A 22,723-nucleotide genomic window follows, 5' to 3' on the forward strand; every position below is an offset into this window, starting at 1 on the left:
GGAGTGTTGTTCTGATCTGTTGTTCTGATCTGTTATTGTTCCATCTGAGTTGGGCTCCTCATCACACACACACATAGCACTCACCTAAGCTTTTATCTTAGATTTTGCTCCTCTCTGGTCTACCTAACCCCTCCTGGATGTACAGGAGAAGTGGGGACTTTCTTCTCATTGGTTGTTTCCTCCTAACACAAACACAGAACCAGGTTTAATTTGAGTAGGCTAAATTATATTTTCTTGCTTAGTAAAGACAAAGTTTAGTAATAGGATAAACCAAAATATCTTATCAGCCCAGTCTTAATGAACATTTTCCGAGAACAACATTCTAAACCAAAACATATTTGCCTAGTATTTATCATATTTCTAAGGTAAAGGTATTTCTTAGTGAATTCCTCTTATAGTCCACTCTTGGCTCTCTGATTTACTGCTTCACAAAATGGATTATGATCATCATCATAGGGTCGGTTTCTTTAGTTTGTCTTTAAAAAACAATTTGCATAAATATAGGAGCTTGAAGGGGTACAGTATTTTGTGATTGGAAACTTGGGTTTGTGGATGCCACGATTCTCAGATTTCAATCCTAAAGGCCCCCCCACTCACCATTTTTACCTGTTTTCCATAGTTTCAGGGGGCAAGATAAAGTAACATCAGAAGCTTGCTCTCTTGATGCCATCCTACCTAGAAGCTTCAACTATTACAAACATTTCTTTGATTATAATACAACATACTCACTAAAGAGATTTGTAAGTAGAGGAGTAGATTAGGAAAATATTTCATAGTCTCAGTACCCAAAGACTTTAACCTAGACTCCAGACATATATCCAGCTGCCCAGTGGACATTTCCCCTTAGATATCAAAAGGTATGTCTAACTTAACATCTCCACTTCCCAGCTACACCCCATCCTACACAAACGTATGATAGCTGAATAGAAAAACAGGGTTCCTGCCAGTATTTTAATGAAGGCATAAAAATGCTGTATTAAATAGTAATTTTAGCAATTGTTCTCATTGGTACATTTTACAAACCCCCTTTTTATCAGAGTAATGTTACTATGTGTTTACTCAAAAAGTTTCCACATCAGTGCAGGTTCACCTGTTAATAGGTAGATTAATCCACATAACACCCCCCAATCATGAAATATAGTTACTTTGTATCCATGATAGCAAGTGAAAAGTAGAGACACTGTGAAAAGTTGACTTACTGTTTTTCCTGCCAACATCTTTTGATTTATTTCCCCATAATGTGAACCAGATAGAGGAATACATATATGGGGACAATAATGTTTAGACAGACACATGTCAGTTCTTCAAAAACCAGCACCTTAGTTTTACTAACTATACGTAAAAACACACCTGAAGTTTTCCTAATCTTGTCTGCTAGCTCACATGATGGCATAATTTTTTTCACAAGTCAAATGATTCAGTCTTCTAAATTATCAAAAATCCAGTATCGATAATTCTGATTAGCTTATTTATTTTTAAGGTTTTTGCAAAAACAATCCTAGGTGTTCCTTGATTCTGATCACAATAGGTTACATTGTACATAGAAATCTCCAAGTGTCTCCAAAGTGGTAATGAGAAAAGATTCTTAAAATATATATGTATACATGTATATGTATGTGTCTATGTACGTACATACATATGTATATATGTAAACTTTGAGAGAAAGAGTTAACTATTTTAACCAAGTATCTAAAATGTCATCAAGACTAGTTAGGAATTAAAATTATGGCTTGTGCACTGCAACATGTTCATGTGAAAGTCGATTTCTCTCTTTGAAAACTGAATCCAGTTGAAACTATCTGGAAACCCTTTTCCATGTGTAATCTCATTCCCATTTTAACAGACTTGTATATTACCTGGTGCAGTCATGCCTCTGAATTTTGAAACGTCTTTCCTCAGCATGAGGTTCTCATCTTAGAATTTTTACAGCTGGGTGGGCTTGAATTATAGCATTAGTCATACTTGGAAAGAAATGCCAAAGCTACTTTCCTGTATGGCTCAGGCAGTTGTTGCTGAAAGTAGGGAGAAATCTTTTTAATACGTATGTCCCAAATAAATAGTATTTAATTTGAAATTGGTACGAGGTGCAGAATCATTTTTAGTTGTCTTGACTGAAATGCATCAATGAAAGACATGAGATAAATACCAAGTACCCCACATTCATCTCACTAAAGGTACTAAGGCTACCATGTTTAGAGTCAGGTACTAGTGAGAGTTTGTCCTTTTATGGAAGTGATTTCTCCTGGTCTTGGAGGTGACTGCTTTCCAGGTGCTGTTCTGGGTTTTTGCTGTGCCAGACAGCCAGATATGTGCCAGTGAACTCTGGAAACCTCACAAAGGGGAAAAACTGGATTTGGCCTCTTTAGGGTTATTAGGTAGGGCCAGAATATAACTTTAGCAGTTGCAGGAGATTTCCAGGAAGTGGTAAGATCTCTTAATGTTTTCCTATCTTTAAACATGTCAAGGGCTCTTTCAAATTGGGTTTAAAAACACTACAGAAAATTTCTCGATAAGAAAAAAAGGGCAGGAAAGGCACAACAAATACATTTTCTGCTCTTTTTTCATTTTATGAAGTTAAACTTGGCTGCCTATTTACAATTTCTTGGCACTTCACCACTCTTCCCAGTGTGGCTTTAGCCTAATAGTGTGGCTGAAGTTGAGTTAGTAGTCTCACGTTCTTGTTCTTCTCAGGTCATAGCCATTTATTTGATAGTGCTGACCTCCTTTGCCTCTGCAAAATTTCTGCCATTAGGTCTGGTAATTATTGGTCTCATGGTGCCTTGACCTTTCTGCTTAGCACTCTTTTACTTCCCAGATCCCTGGCTTTGCTTTTGGTTTTCATCTGTGGATGTAATAACAATGGCTATCATTTATTGCATGTTTTTACTGCCAGCCACTGTGCTATATAACTTAAAAGTACATGTCATTTTATCCTTAGACAATTTGAACTGTTCTGATCGCCATTATACAGATAGAGTAACTGGGGCATAATCTTTGATCCATTTATTCACAAAGGAGAAAAAAAGAATTTTAAGAACTTTGTAGTTATAGAGATCTTTCTCTTCTAAAATAATTTTTTTCTCATGGTCAATTTTCATGAAAGGCCTTTAGAGTTTATATTTATAGAATATATATATATATATATATATATATATATATATATATAAACTTTCTAGGTTCAGGTATTTCAAAAAGGGCTTGTAAAAATAAAGTTTAATTTAAACTTTAAATTATACTTAACACAGCTAAACACAGCACACGGTTATATTAGTGTTTTTCTCCAACTTTATTTTTAAAATTAATTCATTTTAGCATCCAGAGTTACTTTTGTTACTTAAAAACTACTTATGGGAGACACACATTTCCAAAGCCTCAGGTGAGATTTCATTAGCTAGAACTCAGAAAGAGCAAAACCTAAAGACTTCATGGAAAACATAGGAAACATTTTATAAATGGAATATGGGACATTATAAGATTCTGCTTCAACACAGGTGCTCCCTTTGCCTCCTGTACCTTTCACAGAGAGTAAATGTTTTTAACTTCTTTACTGCAAGGCTGCGTAATTTCAAGTGAATGGCCCTTATTGAATAGCGATGGCTAGAGAAGGGAACCTGATTTTGTAGTCTATTCAGCGGGCCCCTATGTTTAAAAAACTTAGTGAAAAAGGAAGATGATTGATATAATTCAACTGACTTTAAACTCTGTGGCCCATACACTCTTCAGTTTAGTGCCTGTCAAACCAGTTATTTGTCAGAGTAGAAGTGGGAATGAATAGCTTTCCATGCAAGGTTAATGGTTTAAAAAAGCAGTGATGAACCAGGAAATAGGACACTTATTTTGGTATAATTTCCATATTGACCCCCAACTCCAGGAATCAAGGAAAAGAGATTTTTGATATAACAAGGTCTTAATGTGCTTATAGTCCACATTAGATCCTCTATTTGCTGGAAAAATACATAGCTTCTCAAAAAATAGATGCACGCGACTGCTCTGTTCTTGATTTTTCTGAGAATAACCATTTCTTTAGAGATATTAAAAACATCCTTACTAAGGAGCCCCATGCACTCTGTCTTAAACAATTCCTTATTTCAAGAACTTTTATTTGAAACAAGTCAGTCTTTAGGGTTGAAAACTTTAGGAGCAAATGAGATTGTATTTTTGCTTTTTGTAAGTGGCCAGAGCCAGTCAACACTTGGGTGCTGTGTGTGTAACTGGCTGATGCTGTGCTTACTCCTTCTCTAAGAGTGTGGTACTACGAAGAAAGTGGAGAAATTTATTTGCCAGATTTTAGGAACTGAACATAGGCCTGTTCAAAATAGCAGCTTAAAACCATACTTAGGGTCATTACTACCAGTGAGTAGAGAAGAAAGGAAGAACACACAGTGCAATATACAGATGATGTATTAATTGAATTGAACACTTGAAACTTCTATTTCTTAACCAATGTCACCCTAATAAATTTAATTTAAAAAATCTGTAGGAATACAAATGAGGTTCAGAAATATACTTTCAGATCTTGCCCAAATGTATTCATTCCACTTGTTATTTTCAAGTTCTTTATTTGGAACTGGCCAGCACTTTTCACAATTCTGTTGGTATTTGTAATTTTAGCTGCCTCTAGTGTGTTCCAGAGCAGTTTCTTTCAAAGTCTTTTGACTGCAATCCATAGTAAGAATTCCATTTTGCACAACCATCTAATATATGATATGCATATCTGATATTTTCCATTTAAAATGCTGGTTATGACTCATTAATTTCATATCCCATTGATAGGTCAAAACCTGCAGTATAAGAAGTGGCCTAAATTCTGGTATTACTACATATATCTCTAATATTTTAATTTCTTGTTGTTTCCTTCTCTGATCTAGCAGCTCAGGATGCTGTTTCTCATTTTGTTGGGGCCATTAGAGTTTTAATTTCTGCTTTAAAACTTGGAATATAACTAAAGTGCTCATCAACCCTGCCATAGTCTCATTTACTAAGTACCTAAAGATAAATAGTTTTCTGTCTGGCATCCTAACTGCCATCTTCCAAGGCCCAGACCTTTCATAATAGAGAATGAAGAGGAAACAGTTGTAAAAAAATTTTTTTGGAAATGATAACCCAGCTTCTGCTTATAGGAAATAATTGAGTTATGAAAACATGGCTGGCTGATTTGCTGCAATTTAAAGGTTATAGACTATTATTAGTAACTTACTGCAGTGGAACATGAGAAGTACAAGTATGCTTTCAAGTGTGTGTAAGGAATACCGAAGTTTCTTAAATCAGGGTGTATTTATTAAAAGCAGAATACAAAATATCTTTGAATTCAAAGATTACCTATTGCAGTGTTTAACCCCTAACAGGTTAGTTCCAAAGAAAAAAGTTAATCATTTTAAGGGAGGTAACAAAAATTTTAAGGAAGAATTATACATCTGGTTGTAGACTGAGTTTATTCAAGCTCTGAGGCCTCAGTATGTTCCTCCATGTTTTCAACCATTAATAGCCCAAACCGATTGCTTAACTCATACCAACATCTAGCATCTGAGAGGGTTCCCACTCTGTTCTTTGACCGGCTGGAACCTTGTTTCTTTTGCCTTCTTTTTTTGGAATTTGATTTACTCTTTGATAGGAATAATTCAGCAGGGGCACAGGACTTCGTGGCACTAAACAGATGCTCATAAAGTTGCTTTGCCTCAGGACACATGCTCAGGAGACTTTCTACAGAGGTTGATGTTAGAAGGTGTCGGCATAGTCCATGCATCAGGCTTCCACTATACAGACTGTTCAGTGGGAGAGAGAAGGGTGGTGTTAAAGCATAGGTTCAGTGAACTGGGACAACCACCATTAACATGGCTTCAACAAATGTATCTAAACATTGAGAGTTCTATTTATTAAAATTACTGAAGAATAATCTGTTCCTTGAAGGAAGGAACTGAGCTGTTATTACAAAGATTACTTCTTGGCTGGCGATATTTTTTCAGCAAATTAAATGATGGATGACTGCTGGTTCTGTAACTAGCCCAAAGTTGAGCAGGCCTCTTAACACTTCAAAAGAAAAGGAATTAAAAAAAGCCTTTGATAAACCAAACAGGCAGTCTGTTGAAATATGAGAGTATTTAATGGCATCATTTGCAAGGTCATTCATTCACTTGAACTAAAAACCTACTTCAGAAATAAAAGATAAGTGTAATGGGAAGCCATGATTTTAATATATAACTAACTGCCAGAGTTGATTAACTGGTGACTTAGCAACTGATGTAGAACCATCGTTTAATCAGTGTAAAATCATCACTTATAAAACCTTGGGAATGCTGAGATGCAATAACAATCCTACTGAAATCACCATTAAGAAAACTATTTGGACTTGTTTTTCCTGTTTTTTTTTTTTTTTTTTTTTTGAGATTTCTGGTAACTAGAGAGGATCCAGTCAAGAATGGCCTAAATTATTAAAAGCAAGAAATAAAGAATCCGTAGGCCAAAGGCCAATTAATCTTATTTGGTAGAAAGTTCTAGGGTTAGCTCACATTTAAGACCTAGAGATGTATTAACACTATTATCCTAGGAAGTTTTTCACCTTGAAACACACCAGGATATTTTGTATGCCTCCATATATCACTCATTTATTCAACAAGTATTTGTTGAATAAATAGTACATTAAATAGACAGGTCCTTGCCCTCATAGAGTTTATTTTCAAGTGGGAAGAGACAAAGTATATATACAATTTCAATTTTACTTCCTAACTAGTTTCCTTTTATCTTCCTCCCTCTAATACCTCCTGGATGGACAATCACCAGGATGTCCAATGCTTTGATCCTACCACTTTCTCACTGGCCTACACCCGACTGCTTTCATTTCTTTCTTAACCAGCTTAAACTCCATAATCAAACATTGTAATCACTAACTGGCATACAGCCTGCCTCTCCCTTCTTCATACTGGCCTGACAAAACAAAAATCCTACATAAAGTTCACTTAAGCATCTAATAGTCATCTTACTAGAATAAAAGCTCCATGACAGCAGAAATTTTTTTTTTTAATTTTTTTTTCACTTCACTGTTGCAGAGTAGGCATTTAATAAATACTTGAATGAATAAGTGAACAGTATGCCAAGTAGTAAGAAATGCAATTACAGAAATACAAAAGGGTAATAGGACTAGAGTGCCTGGAAGTGGAGGGTAATTTTATCTAATCATAGAAACTTTCTTTGGGAGTATGGCAATAACTTAATATTCTTCCTGTTTCAGTTCTTTAGCTGCAAGACCAATTATCTTCAGATGAATTTTTAAAAATAACTTGTTTTAAATGTAAATAAAAGTATTTACTTCTGTATGCAGCCATCTGAACTAGTTTTCCGTGGTGCTTACCGAGTTAGGTCTGGCTCTGGGAGAGGAGAGGACAGCAGCTGATTGAGATACATCCCCATCTGCAGACAGCACTGCCACTGACAGAAGATGTGAGCCGTGTCTAAATCCAGTCTTGCGCCCGGCCGCGTCTGCTCCTTCATTCTTTGGAACTCTTCATACAGCATCTTAGCACCATCTTTCCGCAGACCTTCCGTATCTAGATAAAGAAACAACCCAAGGGCAGTATTTCCAAATATACTGTATCAGCTTTTAATTTTCTTTATATCTAAAACTTCAAATTCCATAAAGAAAATAATTAGTTTAAATAACCAAAATGCTTTTCTTTTCTGGCTCCTTACTATTTTAATGTCGTTGTAAAGTCTTGCTGTATAAACTGAAATATTATACTGAAATGCCTTTTTAATGACAACCTAACTATTCAACCCCAAGTTATTTTTTACCCGTAAAATAGTATCTCTTCCACTGATCTAAACACATCTGCATCAAACTGCTCAAACCCTAAATCTGTCTCTGAAAAATACGAATTACTATCAATATCATTCTTTTCTCTTCCACCAAACTTCCTTTCATTGAGACCCCCATGTTACAGTGCACTTAAAGAAACAGCCTGTATGTTCAAAGCACATTTTAACTATTGTTTTATGGAAGGAAAACTAAAGTATGACTCCTAGAGAATGTGGCAAATCATCAACTTCTTCACATAGAGGATAAGGGGCAAGCAACAGCCTTGGGAAATGAATGCTGAGTGTGTTCAGCTATAAGCTTCTGCAGGTTTGTTTGAGCAGGGGCGCATAAAATGACATCCAGACCAACTTGAAAGTGATAAAAAGGAGGCCCACCTTTTATCAATTAGCGAGCAGCAAGGCACTGAGCCTGCCTGGGTGCTGGGTCCACAATTCCTAAAAGAAAAGAAACAGACCCTTGACATGCCCCTTCTGTTGGACTCAGGTAAAAACGTAATAGGCTTGTGCTTTGAGAATTTTCTTAAACTATATTTATTATTCGGTAGGAGGAAATACCCTAAACTTGTATCTTAAGCAGTAATGAGCTTTAACTTATTTTGCATTAAGTTGGCTGTCATATAACATCGGTCCCTTCTGACAGCTACTCACTCTCACACCTAGGGTGTCTCGGAGTCATACTTGTTCATTCTTTCATTTAACTTTTTTAAAAAGTAAACTCCAGAGTAGAACTTTCTTCAGTGATGGAAATGTTTTGTATCTGCACTTGTTTTCTAGCCATAGGTGGCTACTGAGCACTTGAAATGTGGCTAGTAGCTACATATTAGTACTTTTCTTGAGTGTGTTAACTATTAGACATATATACTTAAAGCGTTATGGCATTGATAATCTTTCAAAGAGAATAATTCATTAGAGAATTGAAGTGCTCCAGTGCATCAATATTTATTTCATCTGATATTTAAATGCAGATGAAATTGCCTCAGTGTATTTCTCCAATAGAGAAGTTACTATTTCTACCATCACGACTTATGTACTAATTGGAACTTACAGTAAAGGAAAAGGAAAGTAAAAAATCAGCACAAGCATGCATGTTTATTGTGGTTGCAGGTATTTGAAATTTCACCAGTGGGAAATTTTAAATGTTTCTAGTGATGATGCTGCTGTATTGACAGGGATAAAATATGTGGACTGTAAAATGCAACTGGGATATCACACAGTCACACTTCATAATGGGCTAAAGCATTAGTTAGGTGCCATAGAGCAGGTGTCATTAGGCTTTATTAGTACATTTTCACTGTTGTGCCCTTAAAGTCAAACTCTCCGGCACTGAGCTTGGCACATGGAAGTGCTCAAAAGTATTTACCAATGAATGAGATATTGGTGCCTCTGTTTCTAAGTTCTGATATAACTGATAGGAGTAGATAATCCAAGAATGCTTTTTGTTTAAACTTTCAATTATATGTAAGTAACATGCAAAATTTCTGATATAACTGAGTAAATAATCCAAGAATCTTATAAAACTGATAGTAGATAATCCAAGAATGTTTTTTTGTTTAAACTTTTGATTACATGTAAGTAACATGCAAAAATATACTGGAATTTCCATATACCTACCAGGGCTGTTGATTATGGCATGCAATGGCCCCATCAGCATCCCCAGCAGTAAGGCTTGTAGATGATGTAGCTTTGCCTTGGCCCCTGTGTGCTGCAACCAGTAGCAACTGACAGCAATGGGCAATTTCAATAGAGTAGGGACTGGGTCCAGGATGGTCTGTTTCACCTTCAGCGTTTCTAGCAGAAGTAATTGCCGACTAGCCAAGGAGAGCTGAAAATACACACCAAACATCGTCCACGTTACTTTGAGGAATGACTTTTTCCCCCCTAGTATGAAGAGACTTTAATGAAAATGAAACTGCTGTGTCAGTTTATCTTCCTTGGGGGTGGGGGGCGGGAACAAGCCACATTCAAAGCATTTAGAACATTAATGAGGTGCTTAGTAAATAAGATTGACTAAATAAATGTATCGTCTACTCCTGCTACACAGCCCTTGCTCTTGTCATTCCGTCTTCCATGTAGGTTGATGAGCATCTTCAGTGCCCATGTCACAGAGATTGTTAAAAATCCAACTCTCAGCATCCTCCTACCCGCCCCACCCAATTGGCTTCAGTAAATTCTAGGGGTGCCCAGGAATCTGCATTTTAACTTCTGCTTTGAGAAAAATCTATACTTAACCATACCCTTACTTGCTAGTAAATATTTAGGTCCTACCTTCTCCATGATGCTATTATGATCACCTCCAGGAGAAACTTAGATTACATGAACCTTTGAGGTGTTATCATATAGCCTTCTATTTGTTTGGGCCCTGTCTCATGTCCCTACCCAGTTGAATGTTTTATTGTCTTTATGTTCTCCCACACAGGGAGATTGTCTCAGCATGGCTACTTGTAGATGAGGTATATTCAAAGCAGATAGGCATATTTAAGGACTACCTGCATTGTATTTGCAATAACACAACACATTCACTTATTTTTAGAGAGTGCACTTCAAATACAAGGAAGTAAACTGCTATGAGGGCTTTGGGTTCCTTGTTGAACTAATTTTACATTAACGAATCTTAAGAACCATAATGGATCTTACAGGTTATATACTTTTACAAATAGGGAAATTAGGACTATTAAAAGGGCACCTTCAGGGAGACTTTACAATCAAACTTTAAGAGAAAACAATAGTTATATTCCTAGTATATGCACACAGCCAGAAAAGGATTTCTTTATTAATTATTTGAAAGGATGAGACAGTCTGACACATTTCTCAGCACCAAACACCTAGTTAGCAGTAAGTGTGTTGACAGCTGAGAATAAGATGTTAACCTGAAGTAAAACACTTCATAACTGACAGAACAGTTTCATCATTAGTGCATGAGAACATTAAATACAATGATTTATAAGAACTGGTTTTAATAATACTGTGGTAAAAATTTTAAAATTAGCACTCAAAAGTGCTTTACAGTATAATCAATTACCCCTACAGGAAAGTAGCATTAACTACTTAAAGTAAAACAAAAACTATTTTTTATCATCTAAACTGGTTGAAAATCGCACCAAGTAAAGGCTTAGAAAATTCATGAATTCTTTACTACATATAATTCTTAAATTATTGAATTCTCTAGGCAAGTTACAACTTATGAACAAAGCATGAACAAAGCAGAGTCTGAGTTTGACTTCAGAGACATTTTGTCCCTCATTAACTACAGCCTTGGTCAAGTTTCTGAGCTTTTCTAGTCTAATCATCTGTGAAATTGGCATTATAAGGTGTTACACAAAATGTTTGATGGAACCCCCTAGTCCTTAGCCTCTTCCAAAAGGGAAACAAACTACTCATAGCCCTTAAATCTGGTTAGGTTTTATCCTATGTGACAACTCCTTTCCCTTCCCTTCAGGGAGAGGGAAAGCGTAAACCTTCAAAAGAAGCTGCCACACAGAGGCAGAAGTCCCCAAAGAGAGAATGGTCTTGGCGCTGCCTCCCCAAGAATGATCTACTTCTATCTCTCCTTAGGATTAACCTCTTGCTGGTTAACTTGAGTGGTGCTCTGTCCACAGCCATTAAAATCCAAAATGGAAAGCCTATCCTATGAGGTCACTGTAGGAATGAAATGAGAGATTGTATAACGTTTCTATTACAACAGCTGGCACAAAGCAGACAAAGTATTATTCACATCTGTTAAAAACAAAATGAATAGATACTAACTATCACAAACTTTCTATACTTGTACCTGCATTTGTCTCTGGAATCACATTTGTACCTGATACTGTTCTAGAATTATGGGCTCATTACAGCTAACCACATTGAGCTAAATACAGAATTGATTAGCTTATGCCAAGAGAAAACCAAATGATGATCACTGTGCAGAAGGTGAACTAAAATTTCACCCTACTCTGAATACAAGTAAGTGATGAGAACACTTGTCATTTCTACTTAGCAAGGAGTATAATCAGCATGCTACACTCATTGACTCAACTGGATTTTCATATGGAGGGAAAAAATGCCCTGATCCCTATGTCATGCTATGTAGAAACAATTCCAGATAGATTGTAGATCTAAATGTGAAAAGCAAAACAAAAACAAAAACAACTTGTTTATCAAAACATATTAGAGTGAAAAGACAATCCACAGATTGAGAGAGGCAATTGACAATACATGTTATCTGACAAAAGACATATATGAAAAAAACAACAGAAAAATGGGCAAAACACTTTGAACAGAAACTTACATAAGAGAAAATCCGAATGGCCAATGAACACTTGAAAAGATGCTCAAATAAATCATCAGAGAAATGCAAATTAATACTCACTAAATAGGCTAAAATGATGCCACTACACAACCATCAGAATAGCAAAAGCTTTTTAAAAGACTAGAAGATACCAAGTATCAGCAAGGGTGTAAAGCAAGAGGAACTCTCATAAGCCGCTGGTAGGAATATTTATTGTTAAAACCACTTTATAAGACCATTTGGCATACATTGTCTAAGCTGAACATATGTGTATTCTATGACCCAGCAATTCTACTCCGAGTTATAAAGCAAATTCATATTTTCACTAAATGAGGTGCACTAGAATGTTCATAACATTGTTTGTAATAGTCCGAACTGTGAACTCCTATTACCATCATCTATAAAATGGAAAAATGTGCTTGTCCTACAGTGTAATAATATACAGCAACACGGAATGATCTACAACTACTCAGTGATATAAATGAATCTCACAAACATCATGTTGAATAAAATCAATCAGATGAAAAGAATTCATATTGTATGATCCCATTTTTATAAAGTATAAAAACAAAACTATTCAATGTTAGAGGTTGGAATAGTGATTACAGGGGCTGGGTGAGGGGGTGGGTGTTACTGGAACCAGACACTAGGGAAAGCTACTGGGGTGCTGATAATGAGTCTTCATCTGGGTGCCCTTTACATGGAAGTGTTGAGTTGGTGGAAAATTCATCAAGTTGTTTAATTATCTGTGCACTTTGCTATATGTACATATGCAGGGAGGGATGAATTGCAAAGAGGCAAGAAGAAACTTTTAGGGGTGATGGAAACATTAATTGCAGAATGAATTCACGAATGTAAACAGATTGAAACTTAAAAGTGCACTTTAAATATGGCCACTTCATTGTACATCAATTATTTCTCAAGCCATAAAAAAAGTTCTAAAAACCCCTCCAACATGGCACCATTTTGTTGTGAGTAGAAATGTAATTTCGGCAAAAACATCACCCTTTAGAATGTTGTTAATTTCAATTTTTATTAGTGTGGGTAAAGTTTTAATCCTTCTGTTTGGAATTGTTCCTATGCTCAACTTTCTAGTTCTATTACCCTTGAAACATGATAAAAGTTAGTCAGCTGTGTTACTTAGCATAATAAAAATGACTTGTAAAACTGCATCTAAACCTGAACTATAAATGAACTTGAATTATAAAACAACCAGATGGAGACACCATATCCTGAGGCTTCCCTAAGTGCAGTGACTTGTAATTAGGCATGTCCCTTGCAGCAACTTTGGAAGCTATGTCTATGGAACTGTTACGAGAGAGACTGGATCCAGTAGGGAAGGAGGCCAGTGAGACTTTTCTTTCCTTGAGATATAATTCACATGCCATAAGATTCATCCTTTTAAAGTGGTTTTAGTATATTTATGAGCTGTGCAACCATCACTAATTCCAGTACATTTTTCACTACCCAAAAGGAACCCTGTTCCCATTAGCAATCATTCCCCATTACCAAGGAAGGTTTTGTACCTGCCTGATGTGAATCCTGTTTCCTCCTGCCTGAGCTGTCACTAATGGAAAGGCTAACGAGGCTAGTTCCTGAGGTCAGCTGTATAGACCAGGAACTGGCACTACTGACATTCTGGGCTGGATAATTCTTTGTTGTGGAGAACTGTCCTGTGCATTGTAAGATGTTTATTTAGCAGCATCCTTGACCTCTCCCCACTAGATGGCAGTAGCAACTCCCAGCCTCCCCCTGCCCAACACCGACCCCATCCCAACCTCTAGGTAGTGACAGTCAAAAGTGTTTCCAGACAGTGCCAAATTCCCCCCTTGGGAGATGTGAAATCACCTTCAGTGGAGAATCAATGGAGTAGACTGCTGCAATGTCTCCCAGATTAAAGGCAAGCCTGATTCTAACTGGTGGAAAGCTACGGCTGCTGTCTTCCCTCGAGTAGACTGGCACCAAGAGTGGCCTATGAGAGTCTCTGAGTCTGAAGAGTTGGATTTAAGAAAACTCCCAAAGGGCATTTCAATTGGTATTGTAAGTTTATCTGCATTTAATTTGTAAATGTAGTTATATTAGCATAAGCAGTTTCATATCAATTTGTAATTTAATACGAAAAAACAGTAAACACTGGGATCCATGATAATTTTTTTTACCTTGAAAAGGGAATTGGTTTGAGTGTTACTCAGGTTTAAACAACACTGACTTAGGCTAAGAATCATGTTTTCAGTACCAAACCAAGCAAATCATCACGACACCATAAATTAAAAGCCTTTTAAAAAGGTCCTAGTCAATAAAAATGAAAAAATTAGACCCAAGCATCAGTATTAATCTTGTTAATTGAAATTTGATGCAGTCTGAGTACTTTACTTAAGAATGCTATGCCTATGATCAATGCCTTTGGGCACACTTTTTTTTGGTAGCTCAAATTTCTTATCTTCAGCCACATAACCCCATGCTGTTGATAGCTGGGATCAACACAGTAGCAGTAATAACTACAGAGGTAACACAGACTACTGAAGTACAGTGGAAATGGCAGATATAGAGCTAAAAGATCTAGGTGAGAGCCCTAGCATTGATACTCCCCTAGCTGAGGTATCACATGGTTACCTAGTTTTCTCAGCTATGAAACTGGGGCAATATGGCTGCCAACCTCAGTTTATTATATTGAGAGATAATATACATGAAAACACTGTGTAACTTGTAAAGTGATTTACAAAAACTACATTAGTATTACAAACTTACCTCAGTCAACTTGCTTAAGTTGAAAGGATCCTTGGGCAGTTCTACTGCCTCGACAATTGATGTTTTGATATTTTTATTAATCCTTTCCACTTCGCTGAAAGCTAGAGGCTGAGCAGACAATGCACGCCAGGACATGTTTTCCAGATGTGGAGAAACATTCAAAAGAAGCCCATAGATGATTTGCCGGATGGGCAAAGCTATTCTGTGAGCATTTGGCTGCTGCATGTTTTCCACTTGTGTGTGAAGAAATGTCCGTCTAAGCACCAAAGCATCACTGATGAAAGGAGAGAGCTGGCCTTTGGCCAAAGCCACTAGGATCCATTCCGGTAAACCCAGATTCAAGGCATCCAGACAGACATAAGTGCCACACTGGAAGAAATCCTGCAGCTTCACCTGGGACTGCTGGTATTCTTCCATGGAACAGCAGAGAAGTTCCTTAATATTTTCTCGATCCTTTTGGGGAAGATATTTCAGAACATTATTTAGTGCTTCAGTGGGGTCAGCAAAATGAGACAACCAATTCAGAAGTCCCAGAACTCGGTGGTGTCTCCTTCCCTTAGAATTGGCAGCTCCAAAAGACAGACGTACTTTACTTAAGAATGTCTCCATGATGGGCAGGTTAATATGGTCATTTCCGCATAGTACCGCAAAGAGAGGTAGTAGAGCTTTATTCATATTGCTGAAGTAACGGCAGAGTGCATCAAGGGAAAAGCATTTGGTAGGGATATAGTAGTCTTTTGTGCCCTTAATAGTGTTCATGTTTCTCCACTGAAAGCTATTCAGTGGGCAAAACCCAGTTTTTAGGTCAAAAATGCAAAAGTCACTATCCGACGATAACACGGGGCAATTCCAATGATTAGCCAGTGTCATAATGTCCCGATCTGCTTCTGAAAAGCACTGAACAAAACGTACCCGCAGCTTGATCAAAACCTGTATGAACACTTCCCGGATGAGTAAGGGACACACATACCCACCACCACCAACAGAAAGAGAATGCGCCATCTGGATCTTCTCCCTAGCTCGATCCTTTAAAGTTGTAAGCTTTTTATCTGAAATGTCACATCCTCCATCTAATACGACATATGGACATATGTTACAAGAAAACAGTGATTCAAAGAATTTTTGTACAACATCTGCAAAGGAATCATAGTCCCCTCCATACCGAAGCTCCAAGTTTGAGTTGAAGCAGAGCCGGTGGAAAAGAGCATAGCCATCAATGATAATTCTTGTGTCTCGCAACTTCAAATCAGTGAAGAATTCATTACTATGATCTTCCACAAAACTCATTAGTCCTCGGATACCCATGATGACTGTCTGAAGAACTGCCTGTTTAAAATAGAACACACTTGAATATAGGGGACCAAGTCACTGTCGGGGGCACCATTAAATCAATAGCAAATGTTAAGAAGAGCTCTTTACAACATATTAGGGGTCAGTGTCTCAATTCTTACCTAGATCCTTAGGCAATGCCAATTAGCTGAGTGCTTTTTCATTCTCTCCTGCTTTCTCTGTGTGTTACAGGATATAGTTCAATGGTTTCATGGAGTTGGACCTTTGGATACAAATGGAGGCTGCTGATAATTCTAAAGGAAAATCAGTTTAAGTCCATTACTGACACAATAGTACAGAACTTCCATTGACTTTGAAATTAAAAGTTAATATTCGCCATCTTATAACAGAATATTTATTTTGTGGAGTCAAAGTAAAAAGTCCTAAGCCATAAAAATTATATCCTCAATCTCATAATTAATAAATCAGAAAGCATTGGGCTTCAGTTAACTAAAGTGTGTAGGGAAAATGATATGGATCTAGTTTTTCTTTTTTGACAATCGGAGTCTGGGAACTTCTTTCAGGCCTTAGCTTGTGGGCCCATCTTAATTGGCATAATTCTAAGTAAGGAAAGGTTTCATGCCTCGAAGACCTAACTCTCTAACCTCAGAGGCCCTTCTCATCTTGTCTTTGCGTATCTTGCCCAGTTACCAACAATATCCTTCAATATCTGGCTACCTTAAGTCACAGGATCAGTATTACTAGTTTTTCCTTTGGTCTCAGACTCCAATATGGCTCAGCATGGTACTGTCACAAAATCGTGAGATTATGTCAAGCATGGATTTTGTTTTTTTGTTTTTGCATTCATTCCGATTTTTAAGGATATTGCATTAAAATTTATCTTGATTACAGAATTTTTGGGCAACCTTTTGCATTTTGCGCCTAGTCTTGGCCGTATCTCAGCACCTTATCGTGTACAGTACTTATTTCTTTAGAAGTCTGTCTTGTAAAATTATGCCAGCAGAGACCGTGACAACTTATCCTAAATTACAGGACCTTGCATAGAGTAGTTTTTCAACAGATAGCGTGCTAGAGAGTTGGCAGGCGCACAAAAGGTTTGATACAAGTCCTCAAACACAGGCCGTCGTACGCCGCGACACCCTGGGACCTCACAACCCACCACCCGGACGAAGAACAGAGCCCACCTGCTCTGTCCTCCCAGGAGCCAAGCGAGTACTGGAAGCCGGAAGCCCCGGCATCTGCGAGTCCAACCCCAAGGGTGGGAACCGGAAGTCTTCGGGTATGACGTCACTGAGAAGCCCGGTTCAGTGAAGCCAGTATCGGCAGACTACTCAGGGGCGCAAGCGGTCCGGCGCGAGGTCTCTAAGGCTGGGACGGCTGGGAAATACGCTCCAAAATGGCTGCTGTCAGCTTACGGATGCTAGGCCCGCTCGGCCTGCTCTCTTTTTCCCCGCCCACTTGAGTCCAGGCACGCTTCCGCCCCCAGTGACAGGCTCTGGGCCGCCTCGCCAGAATTCCCAGCATGCCCCGCGTTGTTTCCCTGGCAACATTGCCCAACAGCCGTGGCCGGGGTGGTCCTGGAACTCGGAGGGTCCTGGAGGCCTGCCCACCGTACGTCCCGCTTACGGGCCGGACTCTGGGCATACCCTGGCGCCGCCGCTCCTCCGCCCTCCACCTCGAAAGGTATGCGAAAGGCGCATCTCCCGGCGCGTGGGCTTCCCGCACCGGGGAAGGCAATGGTTTCAGGCTGCCCCGGTCGGGGTCCACACTTCTCTACTTGCACTTCAACGTCCTCCTCCCTTACTTAGACTCCTTACTTTCCGGATCTGCTCCAGTCTCCGGAGAATAAGTGTTGTTGGTGCCCCCTCGATATATATTTACCCGCTTTGCGAAAATGCAAATTAAAAAAAAAAGTTGAGGCAAAGAATTGTTCGTTTTACCTTAAGGTTAAGGTTTACCTTTAAGGTTAAATTCCTACTTTAGCAGAATCTGGTGTCAGATCTGCTTCCTCTCATTTATCATTACAGCGGAAGAGAACTACTTGTCTTCAACCTGTGAAAAACACGCCCATGCTTTGCCTTTTGCCCGTAGCCAGATTATCTTTACCTCCAAGGGTCAGTTTGCATAGGGCCTTAATTTTTCACCTTTCTCTCAGTTCCCATCCAACTTTGTAAATCTTCTCTCCCCTCCCCTACCACACACACCTTGTTCCCCCTTGGGCAGAAGTTGGTCTGCCAGAAGCTTATCTGCCTTAACAAAGTTTATTGAACACCTACTGTATGCCAGGGACTGAGGATACAAAAATAAAGGTGTGTTCCAGGCGCTGAAGTTCATTCACAACCCTTTGAAGTGGGGCAAGGGTCTCTTGACAAGTGCACATATAGGTCTAGAATCTAGACAGTGTGATACATTCCCAAGCAACCAGGTAGCTCTATGGTTGCACAGAGGAGACTAATGGAATCCATGGCCTAAAGGTGGACTGAGAAGGAGGCAGCTGGCCTGAATCCGAGGTTGGGCTAGAAGTCTCAGAAGTCCAATTATTCTCTCCTTTGCTAAACAAGGACCTTTATCTCATCTCTGAAATAAAGAGAATTACAGTGATTGAAGGGGTCCTTTTCAGTTGAAAAGACTGTGAGTCCATACATTTTTCTTAGCTTAATTTGGCCAGAAACCATCACATTTTTTTTTCTTTTTTTTGCCAGCAGAAAGGAAGCACACAAAAGATACATTTGGAGGCCTGTTCTCCAATTGTTTCTTCAGCAGTAGATTTCACTAATATTTTCTGTGATCTTGATAATCCCACATAATTTTATATTCAGGGATTTTGAGATACGAGCCTCAGTGCTGAAGATCCAACCCAATGCTCTATTGTTTTACTATTGTCATGAGCACATATTTGGTTTCTTTCCCTTCCTTTCTTGTCTCCGTCCCTCCCTCCCTTTCTCTCTCTCTCTCTCTCTCTCTATCTCTCTTTCTTTCTTTCCTTGGTGGTTACTAGTCTCCTCACTGGCATCAGGTGAAACTTACTTAATTAATACATTATTTCAAGAAGAAGGAACGTACTATAAATGGACATTTACTTATTTATGTTCTAATCTGAAGCCCACTGGCCATGTACCCCAAACTACCCAGGTAACATCTTGTTTTGTCATTAAGTACAATAGATTTTTTCTTATAACTTTGGAATTGTTGAATACTCCAAGTCGTAGTCTTTCATTTAAAATCATTTTCATGTAGATTTAAAGCATAACCCATTTTTCATGATTGCTAACAAAACATTTTACATTTTGATGAAATAAAAGTGATTTTACCATGCATATATATATATATGAAATAGTTCTGCCTTTCATAATTCTGCTGTACATTTATAGATTCCTTGAGGAATTACAGACTTACCTATAACACGTTTATATTCAGCTAACATTAAAATGCAATTTTAGGTTTGAACTGCTTTTGTGACACTTCTTGTTTCTAGTCCAGGGAGATTATTCTATACATAGTGTGTATAGAAACTTTAGAAACTGGATCAAAATTTGCTTACGATGGGAAAAAATTTATTCTGAATCCTTATCCCTCTTCACATCTATTCTAATAAATGCAAATACCATGGTTTAAAGTCAACAGAAGAAAAAAAGCCTAAAGAAACCGGCATCATGCTAATTAAATTTAATCCTAACCCACTATTTGTTAATCAAAATAGACATAAGGTAGGAAGAAAGACTTACAAAAAGGTCGATGCAAATGTATAGATTTAATGAAATGATAATGTTCTTATATTTGGATGTTTTCTAAAAAGTAAGTGGGGAGCATTTATCTTAAACAGATTGTTTATTGGAAGCTATATATACAGCTCAGAACTTTGGGTAAATTTGACTGTAACTTATTTTTGCTAAATATAGATGTATGAGGAAAGCTCTCTTCTATTGAAAGACTGCCGTCTTTCGGAATCTTCAGCTTTTACAGTTTTTCTTCCAAGTCGTTAAAGTTACCCAATATGATGTCATTCAATGCACTAACCAAGGTGCAGGTATCACTGTCCAAAGCTTAACACTTTTTCATTGGGAATAGTTCAACATTCTATAGACCTGATCTCTGGACTTTTCATCTTTAAGGCATTAACTGATGCTACTTGGATGAATTTGACCATCTCCTAGGAGACTTGAATGTTAAGTTTCTGTAAACAAAGAAACCAGTTCTCTCGTATTTGGAGCAATGCTGAAATTCCAAGAGGCTGCTAAGTATTTGAGTGGATCGGTAGCTGTTTCCACTTATCCAAAGACCTTGATTGCAAGAAGATATGTGCTTCAACAGAAACTTGGCAGTGGAAGTTTTGGAACTGTCTATCTGGTTTCAGACAAGAAAGCCAAACAAGGAGAGGAATTGTAAGTAAAAATACTTACTACAAATCTTGGCCTGGCTGCCCTCTATGTGCAACTCTTAGCTGATTAAGAGCATGGAGTACCTTTCACTATGTTCTTTGCATTAAAGTAAGAATTTAGTAAGATATAGAAAAGCTCTTTGAATGGTGTCTTCAGATCAGATTTTTAAAGGCACTTCAGGAGGCGATTAAAGTACCCAAATGACCTAGAGAAGGGAAATGGGAGAGATTATGTGAAAGTAAGATTTTTATGCATACCAGAAACTCAATTACAATATTGCTTCCACTTAACTTGATTGGGACTTCTTGAATGATAAAATAAGAATTGTTGATAATGACTGCAGTTTGAGAAATATTATGAAATGCAAATAAATGGAAATTCACATTTGAGGTGAATAGGGTGTACTAAAGGAACTATGGTATTAGATTTTTGGGGGGGCTTTTTTCTGTGGAGGAGTTTTTCGAAGTCTGTAGTCATAACAGTCCTCAAATTGGGTATTTAAACCAAACAGGGGCTCCCTTCTAAAATTAGCTTATGTTGATGACTCTCTTGTTACTTCTCCTTTGATTTGGTTGGGCCCTGTATATTTTCATCATAGAGAAAAACCCTTAATGCTGTTGAACAGTATATTTCTTACAGATAAGGACGAATCTTCATTTTTAGCTTAAAGTTGTTGGAATTTGCTGCAGTGAAATGCTAGTTAGAAGTTAGCATAAGAAACTTGTACATCAGAAACATAGGAGGAAGAGAAAGAAGGAAGTATGGTCCAAGAAGTCAACCCATAATTTGAGAAGAACAAGTTCTCATCCCACAATCTATTCCTTAATTCAGAGATTTTGGGGCTACTTTAAATTCTTCCAGCTTTTGCCCATTGGATATTTAAGTGTGGGTTTAGAATCAATGTGATAAACAATTTTATGCTTCTTAATATTTTGTAGGAATTATAAAGGTAAATGTTACTAATGCTACTATTTTAAAAGTTAACTTTTTAGGTGGTCTTTATATCCGGAATTTTAAAAAATTTCCTAGAATTCATAGTTTTCAATAAATTCCTACATGAAGAATGATGATAGTGCTGATACTTTTCTGGTATCCTTAAAACATGCTTTATGACTCCTACCGAAAAGAATTTTTCCCCTTTTAAAACCTAGAGGTACTACTTTCAGCCATTTAGAACAGGACGATAAATTTCTGAAAATTGCTAGAGAACCTTTATGGAAACATTGAAAGTAAGACCTAAATCTGACCCAGGATTTGTAAAACCACACTGGGTTCACAATTTTGGTTTCTTCAACTAATGAGGAATATGAAGAATTTTAAGAGAATTCACAGGACGGGCCCAAAAGTTGATTAAAAGGGATGTAAAGTAAGATGTATGAAGACCAAACTTGAAAACTTCAGACTTGAGATGAGTGAATATAGAGTGTATGTGAATGGAGAGAGAGAAGAACAGAGAAAGAGAGGGGAGGGGAGGGAAGGAGGGGAGGAGGAGGGAGGGAGGGAGGGAGGGAGGGAGAGGAAGGAAGGAAGAAAGGAAGGAAGAAGAAGGAAGGAAGGAAGGAAGGAAGGAAGGAAATGAGAGAGAGAGAATGAGAGAGAAGAGAGGGCTGATTGGTTGGGAAGTGATTTGTTAGTGACCTTTCCTGTATCTGCACTAGTCTTAAACTTGACTTGAACTGAAGATGGCAGATGATGCCTAGGTGTGTGAAATGAATCCAGCAGTGACGGTAATTGACAAATCATTCGATACCAGAAGTTCTAGTCTAGGATCTCTCATAATCATCAGAATCTCTATAACATATTATATACTGGCCACATTCAGCCTTCAAATGTGTTTTGTCTGGCCTGCATAGTGTTTCTTTTTAAGTCTAAATTAGTTGCCAGCATTTAAAAATGGGCATCTCTCATAAGAAATTGGGCTTTTTCATCTTCGCTTGAAAAAAAAACAAGACTTGGTAGCATTTGCTAACATTGCTGCATATGTGGCTAATGTAGGCTGGACCTGGGTTGCAGCTGCCCCCTTTGGACAGACCCTGTGCTCTCCGGTTAGCCACATTCTTGCTGTTCCTCACCATCTCTTATACCCAGCTGCTTCACACCTTTCCACAACCTGCCCCTCCCTTTGTAGGCATTTACTTTTAGAGCTCTCTGCTAAAATCATGAAGAATCATGGATGTGGCAGCTCACAAAATCCTAAAATGCTAGAGGGAAGGCAGTATGGTGTTATAGT

The 22,723-nt window shown here is 37.9% G+C and overlaps 3 protein-coding genes across 18 annotated transcripts in view; 2 read left to right on the top strand and 1 right to left on the bottom strand.

Moving 5' to 3' along the window:
- The window catches only part of ATP2C1 (ATPase secretory pathway Ca2+ transporting 1), a 97,140-nt gene extending 88,258 nt beyond the window's left edge, over positions 1-8,882 (top strand). For 3 of the 4 annotated variants that reach the window (XM_039837118.1, XM_039837115.1, XM_039837113.1), the window contains one exon: positions 7,354-7,731. In XM_039837118.1, the coding sequence (XP_039693052.1) occupies positions 7,354-7,449 (96 nt within the window). In that variant the 3' untranslated portion in view covers positions 7,450-7,731. Of the gene's footprint in view, positions 1-7,315 lie in introns of all 4 variants that reach the window. The other variant, XM_039837114.1, reaches the window with a different exon arrangement.
- On the bottom strand, positions 3,268-17,505 carry ASTE1 (asteroid structure-specific endonuclease 1). 2 transcript variants are annotated; one of them, XM_039837133.1, is made up of 7 exons: positions 17,299-17,505; positions 16,276-16,407; positions 14,825-16,150; positions 9,421-9,631; positions 8,185-8,244; positions 7,346-7,541; positions 3,268-5,762 (listed from the first exon to the last, which is right to left on the bottom strand). In XM_039837133.1, exons 3-5 carry the CDS (start codon positions 16,127-16,129, stop codon positions 8,195-8,197), a joined length of 1,566 nt encoding a protein of 521 aa, XP_039693067.1. In that variant the 5' UTR covers positions 16,130-16,150; positions 16,276-16,407; positions 17,299-17,505; the 3' UTR covers positions 3,268-5,762; positions 7,346-7,541; positions 8,185-8,194. The 2 variants fall into 2 exon arrangements, with proteins under 2 accessions (XP_039693067.1, XP_039693066.1); XM_039837132.1 differs by lacking the exons at positions 3,268-5,762; positions 7,346-7,541; positions 8,185-8,244 and having other exon boundaries at positions 9,007-9,631.
- A 98-nt stretch (positions 17,506-17,603) lies between these two features.
- Positions 17,604-22,723, top strand: part of NEK11 (NIMA related kinase 11) — a 200,801-nt gene continuing 195,681 nt past the window's right edge. For 11 of the 12 annotated variants that reach the window (XM_039837119.1, XM_039837121.1, XM_039837126.1 and 8 more), the window contains exons 1-2: positions 17,662-17,797; positions 20,227-20,496. In XM_039837119.1, the coding sequence (XP_039693053.1) occupies positions 20,327-20,496 (170 nt within the window). In that variant the 5' untranslated portion in view covers positions 17,662-17,797; positions 20,227-20,326. Of the gene's footprint in view, positions 17,798-20,226; positions 20,497-22,723 lie in introns of all 12 variants that reach the window. The other variant, XM_039837120.1, reaches the window with a different exon arrangement.

The sequence above is a fragment of the Pteropus medius genome, unplaced genomic scaffold (assembly GCF_902729225.1).
Source record: "Pteropus medius unplaced genomic scaffold, Ma_sr-lr_union100, whole genome shotgun sequence".
Taxonomy (NCBI): domain Eukaryota; kingdom Metazoa; phylum Chordata; class Mammalia; order Chiroptera; family Pteropodidae; genus Pteropus; species Pteropus medius.

Bases quoted from the DNA above. Each gene is read 5' to 3' on its own strand.
- ASTE1 (XM_039837132.1), bottom strand. From the start codon at position 16,129: ATGGGTATCCGAGGACTAATGAGTTTTGTGGAAGATCATAGTAATGAA. The intron at 9,632-14,824 runs GTAAGTTTGTAA...GTGTATTTTCAG, and splicing joins ACTTAAGCAAGTTGACTGAG to CTCTCCTTGGCTAGTCGGCA.